This window comes from Battus philenor, unplaced genomic scaffold (assembly GCF_028537555.1).
Source record: "Battus philenor isolate CCGP_79_NKW_IND1 unplaced genomic scaffold, ilBatPhil1.0.hap1 SCAF_5, whole genome shotgun sequence".
NCBI lineage: Eukaryota > Metazoa > Arthropoda > Insecta > Lepidoptera > Papilionidae > Battus > Battus philenor.
Window position 1 is genome coordinate 790308 of NW_027181715.1, and position 14584 is coordinate 804891.

General features: G+C 32.2%; 4 protein-coding genes across 5 annotated transcripts; 2 read left to right on the plus strand and 2 right to left on the minus strand.

The window, feature by feature from the left end:
- Positions 1-38: 38 nt before the first annotated feature.
- On the plus strand, positions 39-4277 carry LOC137929700 (uncharacterized). Of its 2 annotated transcripts, XM_068772761.1 has the most exons (5): positions 39-446; positions 1402-1596; positions 2481-2577; positions 3047-3136; positions 3232-4277. In XM_068772761.1, the coding sequence occupies exons 1-5, from the start codon at positions 237-239 to the stop codon at positions 3468-3470; spliced, it is 831 nt and encodes a 276-aa protein (XP_068628862.1). In that variant the 5' UTR covers positions 39-236; the 3' UTR covers positions 3471-4277. The 2 variants fall into 2 exon arrangements, with proteins under 2 accessions (XP_068628862.1, XP_068628863.1); XM_068772762.1 differs by lacking the exon at positions 3047-3136.
- A 956-nt stretch (positions 4278-5233) lies between these two features.
- On the minus strand, positions 5234-7300 carry LOC137929718 (U3 small nucleolar ribonucleoprotein protein IMP3). The gene is made up of 4 exons (XM_068772785.1): positions 7022-7300; positions 6646-6857; positions 6277-6452; positions 5234-5452 (listed from the first exon to the last, which is right to left on the minus strand). The coding sequence occupies exons 1-4, from the start codon at positions 7156-7158 to the stop codon at positions 5429-5431; spliced, it is 549 nt and encodes a 182-aa protein (XP_068628886.1). The 5' UTR covers positions 7159-7300; the 3' UTR covers positions 5234-5428.
- A 486-nt stretch (positions 7301-7786) lies between these two features.
- Positions 7787-9756, plus strand: LOC137929655 (uncharacterized). The gene is made up of 2 exons (XM_068772703.1): positions 7787-8456; positions 8856-9756. The coding sequence occupies exons 1-2, from the start codon at positions 7899-7901 to the stop codon at positions 9003-9005; spliced, it is 708 nt and encodes a 235-aa protein (XP_068628804.1). The 5' UTR covers positions 7787-7898; the 3' UTR covers positions 9006-9756.
- Positions 9757-11319: 1563 nt separating this feature from the next.
- Positions 11320-13124, minus strand: LOC137929635 (RNA-binding protein 45). The gene has a single exon (XM_068772678.1). The coding sequence runs from the start codon at positions 12905-12907 to the stop codon at positions 11414-11416; it is 1494 nt and encodes a 497-aa protein (XP_068628779.1). The 5' UTR covers positions 12908-13124; the 3' UTR covers positions 11320-11413.
- Between the last annotated feature and the right edge of the window lie 1460 nt (positions 13125-14584).

The following is a 14584-nucleotide window of genomic DNA, read 5'->3' on the forward strand; positions in this document are numbered from 1 at the left end:
AATGCATGTTTATGTTTTTTAGTCTTGTCAAAAGCCGCTTTAATATCAGTTATCGTTTTTAGCAATGAAAATATTTTAAAACTTAGCGAAATTATACTGCCAAAAGTATAAAAATTCTAAGAATGTGTAAGTGTATAAGAAAAGTATATTACAAAGTAAAAAATGTGCGTTCTCATCTTTAAGTTCGATTGTTATTGATGCTAAAGTTTACTTAATCATAAAAGGATTGCTAGACAATGACTGAAAATACCGGTCGATCACGAAACGTATCATTTGAACAATTGAAATCTATAATAGATTTCATGGGACAGCATATCGAGTTCGCTACTGGGAATTGTCGGTCACTAGAAGCGAGACACACATCAAAACGGCTCTGGGAAGAACTAACTAAAGTTTTGAATAGCTGTCGTACCGGCACAAAGAAAACAACAGATGGATGGAGTAAGGTTTGTTTGAATAACTATCTCAAAAAGTCCTATCAAATAAGATAGATTAACTAATAATGGAAGACAGACTGGCTTGACTGAATCATTTTATTTTATTTACTCACAAAACTTATTAGATTCCATAAATACCTTGACCATATTGACATAAATGTAATAAAATTGTATATTTTATTGAATATGTTTAAAAATATCAGCCTTTAATGTTATATTAGGAAATAAGTTATTTTTTTAATTATCAAAAGAAGCAAAAATACTGCTTGAAGTCTATCAAATTGTTGTGGTATATAATAAAAGAAAGGCTTTTAATATAATACAAAGCTTAGGTATTCTGTTATCATATTTTGGTAGGCTGATAAATATTATCTACCAGCTTTAGTTTTGGTCAAAAGATGATGATGTCAGCTACAAACCAAAACAAATAATGAATTTGGCCTAAAATACAGTCATTCTTTGTTTCATGGGTACTAGCACTTACCACCTTAATGTGATAATGTGTCCTAGGACTGGAAAATATTATTTTACTTATTTCACAGAAAACCAAATTATTTCTACAGCTCCAGCATTGGAAATTTTTACTAGATGGCAAAAGGTTGTTGTTAACGAAGATATATTGATGATTAAAAAAAATGTTCTTGTGACTTGTTAAAAATGTAGTAGTGTGAATTTAACTTAATAAAGTGATATTACTTTCTGGTTCCCATAATATATATATATATATATATATATATATATATGTGTGTATATAGTGCAATTTTTCATTTACTAAGGTATGCACACAGTTAAGTAAATTTGTAACCTAAACAACAAAGTTAATAAATGTTTATACTTATGGAACTGTTAGAATAATGTAATGTTTCCCACATCTGTCCCTTAAGTAATAAAGTCCCACATCTGTTAAATTTTAAAATACCATGCATCCAACACTTTGTAATAATAAAACCATATTCTGTTACAGTATTGGAGTGATTTCAAAAATAAATTAAAAAATAAAGTGAGCATATTAACCAAAAGAAAGAGATCTGGCTCAATATCAAAGAAAGGTATCAGGCCATTGACTAAACTGGAGAAGAGAGCTCTGGTCATTCTTGGTCCCCATTTTGAAAGGAAAAAAACCCGGAAGAAAATTGATTGCTTCAATGATGATATCTCTGTAAGTTAATTACTAAGTTCAAAAGTAAAATAATTTTAACCATAACATAAATTTTATATGAATTATTTCTAGGATATGGTTCAATTTCATCTACTTCAATGACCATATTTTGCAAACCTTTTATAAACTACTATTTGTCTCAAAAAAAACTTAGGTTTCTTTTTACAAAATAGTTAATTAAATCAATTTTATAAGAATGTTTATTATTTTTATAAAATTGATTAGTCATCTTAAATTAAAAAATAATCCTTTTTCTCTCTCTCATATCTTTACGCATTTGCTGCATACACTCCTTACCAAAAACGTCATTTTGCTATTAAGCAAATCAATTGGTTGATATGAAATGCTTTTAATGATTGTTTGTGCTATAATAACAACACATACAACCTTGTTAATGTCTCAGGGAAACTATGGATGCAAGCTACTTCCAACAGGACCTATTGAAAATCTATAATAAAAGTTCATGTCTAGCAGGGCATTTTAGAGGTTGAATTGATGATCATGAATAAGAATAACACTTTGTAATGGTGTTTTGAAACACGCTGGATCCACTAATGTTTTTATGAATAGCTCCTAAGTCCTAGTCTGTGGTACTTTCACCTTTGAGAAGCTAAGTTTTAGTGGCAACAGCACTGACACATAGCTCTTTCAAAAACAAATATAATTCAAATGTTCCTTTAATTGCCACAGCTGTTATTAATGGTTTGATATTCTTTGGCTCATAAAAAAATCTGCATGTAATCATTGCAGGAGTCACGAAACTTATTATGATTATAAAAATTTTGATTACCTGATCTTAGGCTAGGTAAGTTTAGTCATCTCTGCTCTAGACAATGTGTAGAGTTACACATTCAAATAACAATAATAATATTTGTTATTTTCAGAATACCTTACCACCAGAAGTAAAACTGGAAGCATATCAAGATAATGTATTCAGTGAGTTTTGTAATGATCAGAGTGAGACCAGTGACAGATTGTTAGGTGAGTTAATATTTCCCATGAATAACCATTTTTGAATCAGAAATGAGGTGATCCGCACTAGAATCAAGGGCACGGAAATAGCTAGAGAATTGCTTTAAAGTGGCAGTGAGGGCACTTAGCTCACCAACGGCCTTTGGAGTCAGAAAGTTTTTAAATGGCGACCACGAGTAGGTAGACGCGGCGTGAGTAAGGAAGACGATGGATGTAGGTAGTGCAAGACTGCTCATTGTGATGATTGAGAGACCTACCGCTTTGCAATTGGGGTCTATCAGATGACATGATAATAATATGATATGGGGAAAGAGCAATATTATAATAGTAATGTAGATTTTACCATATACTCAAGCTATCAAAAATAAATTATAAAGAATTCATATAAATTTATATGTATATATATAATTTTTTTTTTTTATCAATTGATGGTGAATATTCCTAAATCACACTTATTGGTTGGTATAATTGGTTACAGATGGTGATAAAGACTGTATGGAAAGTGCAGATTCGAATGATGATTTTGATGATGAGTCTTATCAAAATTCAAATGAGCCGCTTATACAAAGTATGCCAATACTTTTATAATTATTACTCACATATAGACAATTTCAGTTCTTAAACAATATACTACTGCTAAATGATCATGGTGATTGTTTCCAGGTTTATACCCAAAATGGTTGATAGAAGTGGAAAAAAAACGCGCCGATGCAGAATTAATAAGAGCAAAAGCGGAAGAGCAGCGAGCTGGAGCGGCAGCACGGATTGCAGATGCTATGGTGATGCAGGCGGAAGCTTTAAAGAAGATATCTGAAGCTTCTACGACCCAGGCAGACGCCATCACGAGAATAGCTCTGGTATTAGAAAATAGGGGAAATCAAAATGATATACTGACTATATGAACTGTTGTGTCTATGCTCATTGCCGTAGAAATTTACAATGATTACTGTCTCATTAAAAACTTAGTTCCAAAAGTTGGCTAAGTAAACTTCCAGGAGTTCAAGGGAGACTCATAATGGGTTGGCGTGTCTAAGAAATGGGGGTACACAATTCAAAAGCTACTTTCAATAGTTGACTAAATTGTTAGCGCATAAGTTTTAAAGAAACTCAACAACTGTTACTTGTGAGAACTAGAATATTTAGTAAATAAATATAGATTGATGACTTTCTTATGATCATGGTAGGTGTCAAAAAAGGAAAGATAAAACCACTCTTTTTTGGCTAGCATTATTTTTTTGACATCCATTCACAGCATGATCTATTAAATAATTAATCTAAACTCACCATAGTTATACTCCATAAAGATCATGCTAACGACTTTGATGTATTGGTGCTACGAACTGGTCTATATTTTTGATAGTTTGTGGACCTCTGTTCCTCAAGCTCATAAAAGCCTGAGAAGCCAGAGCTTCTCAGGCTTTAAAGCTACCGGACTAGAGCTAAAAATACTACCCATAATATCAGTCTAGGCCGACAAAACAAGTTATTTTTTGGTCCCTAATATACCTTAGGGTATATGAGGAATTGTAATATATTTACATGTGTGATATTACACTTATCAAGTTTTTTATTACCCCTTACTTGTTTCATCAAATTCTTATATTAACATATATTTATTAAACATATTTTGTCTGATAAAATGTCTCCAATGATTTAAAAAAGTAATTATCTGTTTAACCTTGCCATATTTAAAAATGTCAAATGAAAAGAATCAGGGAACAAATGTACAAACTATGTAACATAACATACTATTTACCAGTACATTAATCTTAAGGAACAATAATTTTTAATAACTAATGATGTGTGTAATATTTTACTATAAATGCAATTGTAAATATATTTATTTCAATAATTTCAACTCTGTAAAAAAGAAATGTCTGTTTTATGTATCAATTTACATATCCCTTTACTCCTCTGGCAGCTTGAAGTTGATGAATATTCATATACCCGCGGCCCCAACAGAAAAAACCTTTTGTTTTTATATAATTAAAAAGTTTTTTCTGCCTATTTGAGAGATGTTCAATATATTTTTTTCATTCTTTAACATTTAAATAACATAAGCTAACAATTATGGCCAAGGCTGTGAACTACAATAGGCAAACATTTTGTACTATGTTGTAAGAAACAAATTTTAACATATATAATTGTTGTGCAGCACATTTCCAGGACTCCACCCCCACAAGGATGAGTATGTGATAGTAACCCAGCATGTAAAAAGATACAGGGCCTCCACGAGACCTGTGGCGATATCAATGGTCCGCAGGGCTTTCTTGAAGTGTAAGGTTGGCCGGATTAAAGCTAGCCATGATGCAAAATGGGAGTGATGTTGCGTGCGTAGTTGTGCAAACCAGAATATTGAGACAAGACTAGTGTCACTGTCATAATAATCATACATTATTTACCTACCTTAATGTTTTTATAATAGCATAAAACAATATCACCATTAAAAAATGAATACCTACTATATTGTTAAAAAAATACAAAATGCTAATCGTAAAATTTGCAACTCAAAACTTAAAATGTAACAAACAATATTTATGTTAATATCATTTAGTTTCAGCACACAGTAAATTTATTTGGAAATACTGTTCCTTTGCTATTTACTTGTTATCTGTGATGTTTTTGAATAGGCATAAATCAAAGGCTGATGAATCAACAATAAATTTATTTATTTTTAAACAGTAAACCACAATAACGAAGTTCACTACTGCACAATATATATATAGGCTGACAAAAGTGAGTAGAATCAGCTTTGGAATCACCAAAATTGCAGTAAGGTTATCTGATGCAGGCCATCCATGTCGGAGATCCAGGCCAATGAATGTCTTGGGCACAATCATTAATTTATATTTATTTATACTTAAACAAACTCATAATCATCTCTCTGAAACAATAAAAAAATATTTAAAACCACACAATCTCAGCATATTTTTATGGTAAACAGAGTTAAGTTGTACTGTAATACAAAATCATAACTTAGTTTTGGGATTCATTGTTTCAGAATTATACCAATTTTCACAATTGTCTGCCTTCACTTTTTGTCCACACTGGTAATGTTGTACACATTATACAATATTATTGGTTATAGGTCTCATGACCACTGCAAGGCATGGGCCTCTCCCAAAGATATCTATAGAGGGATAAATCACAATCAAGACATTTGGAAGGCAGATTGGTGATACAGTTAGGTACACTGAAGATGCTGCTGCCCATGCTTTGAAATCTTGTTTATGAGCAATGACAATCCTATATACTTAACGCACAAAGTGTGAATTAAATACAAGACTGTGTCCTGGGAATCACACCCACAATCTACAATAGTAAGTCTCAGTCTGCTACTGCTGGGCTACCACTGCTCAAGATATATCTACATATATAGTAGTTATAGGTCTAAAAGGGGTGAATCTCTTACTAATTAAAAAATCTTTGGTTTCTACTGTCTCACGGATCGTATTTATACTGTCTCACGGATTTCATACAACCTGAAGTTATTGGCCTGTTGCATTTTAAAAGAAAAAAATAATTAATGTGACATATTGCAAAGGTGATCACTTAATTCAGAGTGATTTGGAAAAGGCGTAAAACCCTTCAAACCTTTTCAAAGCTTTAACACCTATAATAAATCATCTTGTATATCATTCACACCGTGTTGCATACAAATAGCAGCTTTTTAAGCCAAAAACGTTGAAATATGTAAAATTTACATACCATCTCATTGTATTCCATAATATGCCTCTTAATGGCTGAACTGTCCACCCATGTAACAAAATCTTCAAGTGCTCTGGTGACTAGGAATGATGGATTTTTAATCACTTCTGTGCCTACCCTCACATGGCCCTGTTCCACTAATTTTGTGGCTTCTTTTAAGTTTTCTGACATTTTATCTAAAATCCAAAAAATATTATTATATGTCGAGAATTTATTTTAAAGATTTTGTTGTTTTTTAAAAAAATATATTTTGTTTTTTCTATTGAAAAAAAAGCATATTGTATGCTAGGATTTTAAGCAATTTTGTAGTTTAAGGGCTACTTTGCATTAGTTTGTAATGTAAATAGGGGGTTGTGTTACAATACTTACTTCGGACCATTACCACTGGAAGTCTACGTCGACAAAAAGAACTGGCTGATACATTTGATGCGAGAGCTAGATCCCAACGGGTGGGTATAAGTCCCATTTGGTATAATTTTTCTAATAAACGAGCACTAGAGCTAACTCTGAAATTTGATTCTGGGTCTAAATTAACTATTTTTGATGCAATGCTTCTGATATCTCTGGAGAGCTTATTATAACTAAAACAAACAAAGTATTTATAAGAAATAACAGTATCTAAAAAAGGTACCTTATTTTGTGTCATGATGTATTTGAGATAATAAAAGTGACACTGTGTACACATGTTTTCGTTTGTATGTGTACAAGATTTTAATGGTTAAATCCGCTAAAAAAATATACTAACCGGGTGTAATCTTCGCGTTTCTGAACATAATACTTTTTCATCACTTTTATTTCATTCAAATTATTGTCGACCTTCCATAATAAAAAGTCGACTTTTTTAAGCAGCTTCTGCTCATGAAATTTTAGATTTCGCACCATTTTCTATTCTTTCATAAACAGAAATACAGAATAGTACTAGAAAATTCGTAGTTATTTATTAAATTTCAATATTTTGGTGTAACCTAAAAATTTTAACCAAAGCGATGTTTTTTTTAAATAACCACAAAATTCGCACTAAACTACTGTCAAGAAAATGTCAGGTACTTTTGATTCAATTCTTAACAATGTTGCTGTTATTTTTTACAATTTTATGTAGACTGTAATTATAGCTTTACGGCTTTTTGGTAAAACGAATTTCTAATTGTTATCTATTACAATGATAATTTATACATTAATGCACACTTAATGTATATAAAATATTAACTTATGCAAAGGGCATTACTAAAATTCATTATAAATTATTATCAATCAGAATATCTTTATTAATATTTATGTATATCATATAAGGTTCTACAATGTAGTAGGAAATTTTTAAAATATATTTTTAAATATTACACAGTGCCTTCCTAAGGTGCAACCAATTTTTGTATAAAGTATTAATTATTTAGCTTTTGAATTAAATCATGAACTTTAATCACTGTTCCAACAATTTAAAGGGCTACAAACACAACCCATAGCAATCTTAAAGTTATGATTAAAACATCCATAGATAGCACTATAAGTACACAGTAGGTACTGTCATATAGAAATCGCTGTTCGGACGATCGATAAGAGAACGTGAAAAACGTTTTGTTTACAGTTGATCGTCTCACGTGTTGTCCAGCAGTTAGCTTGACAAAATGAGTTATAATCACAAAGAGTATGCTCTGGCTCTCGCCCAATTTCTTCCATCCATGGTAAAGTTAAATGAACTTCAAACGATGACAGAAGTTTTAGATAGTGAGCTCGCTGAATCGCAGAAGATTATGAAAGATATCAAAACCATGTTTGATACAGCGTCTATTTTTAACAATGCCCAACAAAACAATCAAAATATACAAGTTGCTACTAAAGAAAATCCAGAAGACATTTCTAATATTTTAGAAGCGAGCGTACCGAATTTACTACTTTCGGATATGCCAAATATTGCGGAAAACTCTTTTGAGGATCTGGATAGTTTGATAGCCACTATGAAAAGTTACGCTGAAAATCTCCGTAAAAATGTTACAACACATCCAGTAAGTAATAAGCGAATGGAATTCGAAAACTTGGATTTAACAATGTATGCCACGAGTTTCGATCAACTTAGTAAACGTTTGGCCAACGTGAAACTGAACAAGGATCAAGGAAACAACCGAAATTCAGAATTGGAGCAGAAGTTGGCGCAACTATGTCAAGATGTCAATTTGTTTATTCAGGTATTATTAAAAAAATTGACTATAATTTATAATAACAAAATATAATATAATTGTGGTATAAATTGTACTATTATCGAGAATTATTAACTACGTTCATAATAGTCATATAAATAATTAAAGTAATTTTTTGTTTATACTGCTTAGGTGACGAACTAATAAGTCAAAAATTATCTTCATCATACACATAATTAAACAAGGATAAATAATATATCATGCTTATTCAAAGTTGCTGGTTTGGTTCCCTAAAATTCTGAGCAATTATGAAATCTTGCAGATGGTTCCAAGGGTCTTACCTCTGCATAGTTGATAAACATAGTATTGAATGCTGCTTCATTGTAGTTACAAATATTTTTAGCAGGGAGGATAAACTGTACTATAATATTTTTAATGCTTTTACAGATGGTCCAAACAAAGACAACATTTAGTGAATGTAACAATAAACAGATGCAAAATGGAGAGGAAGGCAATGCTTTGTATTATGATAATATTATCAATAAATTGCTGATGGGCATTAATGAAGTTTCATATTTGCTGAAAAGCAAACAATAAGAAATAAAAAATATCCGAGTGAATAATTTGGAATGCCAAGAACAGAACAGGACTACACAAGAGATGGATTCATTGTTATAGAACTATAATTTTTATCATGTATCATAACAGTGTTCAACAATTATCTGGAACCAACCAGATTATACTTACTGCTGACTTATTTGATAGAATTATTTGATATATGAGATAGCTGGTCACTACATGTCGATTTCAATCCATTCTCAATTGGCTTTCAGACAGATCACATTAGGCCTATCATCATTCACTTTAAAGTCTTAATTTTCTCATTCATTCATTTCTGTAACTTCATTTTACATTCGTTCATTTTAAATACATGGCACAGATGTATATGGAGATGTAATTGTAATTTAATAGTATTCATTGTAGAATAAAATTAATACAAATTAAGTGTATAACATTTTAATATGATGATGATGATGATTTTAAATTTTGCATGTATTTCAACATTATAACCATAGAAGTATAATATTAGCAACATCTGATATATAGTAGCTTTAAATATCCATAAATTTCTATAGATTTTCCCCACTAACTCTAGTGGTTAGAAGTTTCTCTGTGTATAGTAACCATAATTGTGAAATAACACCTTTTCTCTCTAAAAATTAAAACTATTTATTCTAAATTTTTGAATTGTAATTTTATCTTTATATATTTCTCAAAAAATAGACCAATAGGTAAGGGAATTTTGAAATATATACTTTGTATAATATTGTAATTAATGTACCACAGTATTGCAACAATTAATTGATGTTTAATGCTTGTGATCTCACATTTGTAAGTGAATATTTATAATACTTATTGTAATTTAATAAACATTATAATAATAAATTTAGATATTTTTTTTACTTTATACTGTAGCCATTTTTGACGCAGTACCTGAAAAATTTGAACCACAAATCACACATGCAGCACCCACTCGTAGAATAAGATGTACATCTCCTACTAACAATAGTAATGAATGCTAAACTAGATTCATGATCCATAACATAAAATAATTTAAAACAAATAATCTATGATAGTCAATAATAATTTATAGTAATATCATAAGTTATGAACTGAGACTTAGTCATTTATGATGTGCTCGGACTCGGAGTTTGGCTGCGAGAACGAATTAGAAATGAGGAGGCCCACATTAGTACCAAGGTCACTGATGTTACTTGAAGAATTGGTCTAGAGGGGCAGTGGGCAGGGTACAACGCTCATGCAACCAAAATGGACGTTGTTTAGAAAAGATTCTAGAGCTGTGACCATGAGTCGGTGAACGCGGCGTGGTTAGAACCCCCCCCCCCCCCCCCTAGGTGAACCAATAACTTAGTCTAAGCCGAAGGAAGTTGCCGGATACGGGCAGGGCAAGATTAATTTTCGTGGCGATCTATGGGGAGGCCTATGCCTTGCAGTGGGCGTCTGTTGGTTGACATGACAATGATGAACTTAATAACTTCTAGTATTTTGCGCGACAGAGTCAGTGACAAATAATGTATTAATGGTCTCATTGATTAGTAATAATGATATAAAGATAGATCATGGATGGTGGTGATGAGTTCCTTGGCCCTCATTTTGATTCCTTCTTAACCTTGCAAATCTTTTCAAAGAAAGATACCAAGTACATTCAACCTTCTTTTAAAATGTGATGATGAAAGAGCACCATATTTACTCTCTTTCAAATGTTAAAGAACATTTTACTCAAAAAATTTAATTTTTAAAATCATTAAGAAAACTTCCAGTCCATGAACAGTGTCTATATGTATATATATTCTTAATTGAAGTCTGCTAAATAATTATAGATTATGTGTTCCTGAGTATTAAATCAGTAATTACATAAATGTTCAAATGTAGCATTAATTTTAAAATAATAAATAATTGTAAATAAATACAGGGGTGGCTACGCTCTTCGATAGTGCTAGCCATTTTTCCAAATTTGAAATTTTTTGTGAACTGCAATAGAATACATTTTTAAAAAGTATTATTTAAAAAAATAAAAACATGTGCATTAATGTTGGATATAATGGCACACATATATGACAGCATTCCTAATAATACTTAGGATGCCAGTTAGTTATGATCAGTGTTTTGATTTTGGTAATTTTTTTGGATTTCCTAGGAGATTGCATAAGCAATATAAATTTAAATATAGAAATAATCTGACAATCAATCAGAGCTAAAAATAATCTTTAAAGAGCTGCTGTTTGGCCACCCCTGCTATATAACTTTCAGGTCCAAAATAAATTACGTGATTAATTTGATATGAAAATGAATTTTAATATTTGAAAAATATATTAAGCAAAACCAGGTAATAGATATTTTTTTTCATATATGTATAAATTAAATTCTTATTATGACATCTGTACTTAAAATCAGTAATTCCTTATCAATTAACTGGTCATATTTCAGTCCAAACTGTCTACAAGTCTCATTCTTTTTCTGTCCACATTACTGTCAGCATTATCGACTTGTTCATCGTCATTTAATTTGTTTTCATCGTCACTCCTGGGAGGCCTTTCATCAGCTTCCATCACTTTTAAACGTACCCCACAAACTATTGCCCCATTTAAAATTTTAATAGCATCCTGTGCTGATTTTATGGAAGCATATTTTGCAAAGCCAAATATTTTATTGGGAAAAGTTGAAACATGGATCAGGTCTCCAAATCTACAAAACACATCCTTTAATGCAGAGATGGGTGGAGGCTGTGGCTTACAAACTATAAAACATCTTTGTAATACTCTGCTGTTGCTCTTGGCTAAGGGTTTTGGAGGAGGAAGTGGAATATTGCAATAACCAAGGTCTTCTTCTTGGTCAACATGGGCTTCTGGCCTACAAGTTGCAACTTTAATTAATGTGGATGCTTGTGCAAAAGCATCAGCCAATTGCATCAGATCAGGGTTGCCAGCATCAATAGCACTTTTAAAATTATTAACAATGTTGCTTAGTTCAGTAGCTGCTTTATTTAAAGGATTTTTGTCAGGCCTAACTGTCAGTGTTTCCCCTGATGGGAATTCATAATTGTTTAGTCTTTCAACAGCAAATGCTGCAGCTTTTTCATCTTCATAAGTGATGACTGCTTTAGAAATGCCTTGATATGTATCTAGGGAATACTGACACTGCTTCATGCCTGGTACAATGTTAAACAATTGCTCAATGAAGCGTTGTGGCACTTGAGGGTAGCACTTGACAGTAACTCTGGTAAAACCCTGGGGTTTCGACACTATCATACCATTTAATTCATCTTTTACATGGAACCGGTCTGAATCTCTACAAAAAATACTGTGGTTACTTGAATGAAAACTATCAGTCTCCAAACTGTTCCTACTCCTTTTTAATTCTTCTTTTGGTATTGCAAACATGGGCCTGTACTTCCTGTCACATTCTTCAAATGCTTTGGCTGCATCTAAAAACTTACCATATTGAACATATGCAAACCCCTTATTAGCTTCTGTCAATTTATCCTTCTGCAGACGCACAGACTCTACAGGGCCAAAAGCTACAAAATGATCCCTTATTTCATTTTCTCTTGCCTCTTTATGTACTTTTATGAAAAGACGCGTATACCTGTCTTCACTACTACTGTGAGAATCATTTCGATTAATAGCTACCATAACTTTAAGAGGTTTCGTGTCATTTTTTAAAGTTTTATGATGCATTTCTTGTATAGCCATTGCTGCAGCTGACGTTTTACTATATTTTATGTAGGCTACGCCTTTGGATTCACCAGTGTTGCGGTCCCTAGGTATGAATATGTCTTCAATAATGCCAAACTGTTCGAAAGGAGGCCTGAGATCTTCTTCTCTAGTCTGCTTGCTACATACAACAAATATTCTGGAATGTGGGGGTTTTTCCTCCTTTCGTTCTTCATTGCGTATGTTTTGGTTGCTGTAATTCATTTCAGTCGGTGATAGTAACGGTTTACGTATTGTCGAGTCAACAGTCAGAAAGTCACTAATATTGTTAATTTCTTCATGAATAGGTCGCAGCAATTTTAGAAAGTCGTCGTCAGTATTTCTTTAGTCCGATTCCGTCTGTTCTGTATAAATTTTATAAATATTATTTTAAAGTAGCTAGACTTTCAATATTCGTAAACGATTCCTGTTTGCAACCTTGGCAGTTCCAAACATTATACTTTTTTATTGACACTAACATTTTTCTTATTGGCTCTAACAATGTCATTTTCAGCCATCTCCCCAAAATCTAAAGCAGCGTAATAAGAAAATAAATATTATTTAGATTTAAATAGAAGTATAAATAAATGTGTTTTAAGAACATAAGTTGGTTTTAACTTAAGTAATTTTAATTAATGCATAGATATAATATGATGTTCTAGAATAATTTAATTGCAATACGGAAAAAAGAATTTTTTTCTTAAATGCAAAACAGTGGACGACACGGTGGTAAATAAATTAAAGAAAGTAGCTACAAGAGCATTTTGGAATTTATCATTAAACAAGCTGGTACTTTATGCTTCTGGTGATTGGCCGATCGACAAAACACTTTGAGCGAAAATTAAATAATCGTCTTGTTGAACGACGACTGACTTCGGGTATCGACTAAAGTATCTGTACTTAATTTAAAGCCACCACAATGAGCCACTCATACGCCGCGTCACTCATGAACCTATCGTGGTTTTAGTCCCGCAGGTGTATAAATATACATGTGATTCTCTCAACACAAGCACCGTACGATTCGTTTCCGAGAGCAGTCTCTTACTCCATAGCCGCGAACAGAGTAGGTGATCCGCTGCCATCCCAAGCGACACACACATTTCACCATATACTTACACGTGTAGAATTAAAACGACCTTCGTGCGAGCGTGATCTGGCAACTGGAGTACGACTACTTAGTAAAATTTCTTACAAGTTCACGGACGCTTCCGTTCCGTGAACTAGTTCTAATAAGGTTGTAAAAGCTTCGGACTAACAGGAAAAACATCTAGAGAAACAACATCAACTAAAGCATTCTGAAATAGCGTCCTGTATGGACTAGTCATGGTTTACTTCACACAAGTCGTTTACTTCAATTAGAATAGGGAACCTCTTTGTGCTCCTTGGGTTCTCTATTTTTAACCAAAAATTTTTAATTAAAAATTTACGTTACCAAACAAGTATTTTTAATTGGTTACAATTTTTTGAATCTAGTTTAAGTCACCCATAATGAATAAAGTAGACATTAATTAAAACAATGACAATAAGCCAACAAAGAACAAAATTTATTACCTTTTTGCATCTTGAGTAATACTGTATAAAATGCTGATGATAATATAACAATAAAAAATTGCTTCCCATTTATAAAAAGAAAACTACTTCTGTTTTTAAACTCATAGCAATGCACTAGAAAGACTCACTCCTCAAGTGTTTCACCTTGTGTGTGTGCAGGTGGAGAAGTTACGTTTAAAAGACTGTACCTGAACCTGACTGATAGATGTCTTGCAGAAGGCGTCGCGAAGGCTCTCTCTGGAACAGTCATGTGGTTTACTACACACGACAGTCTTTCTAGTCTTCAGTCAGGATAGATAACATCTCTTAAAGTTCTCTAAACTTAAGTTTCTTGGCGCCTAATATCGTCAG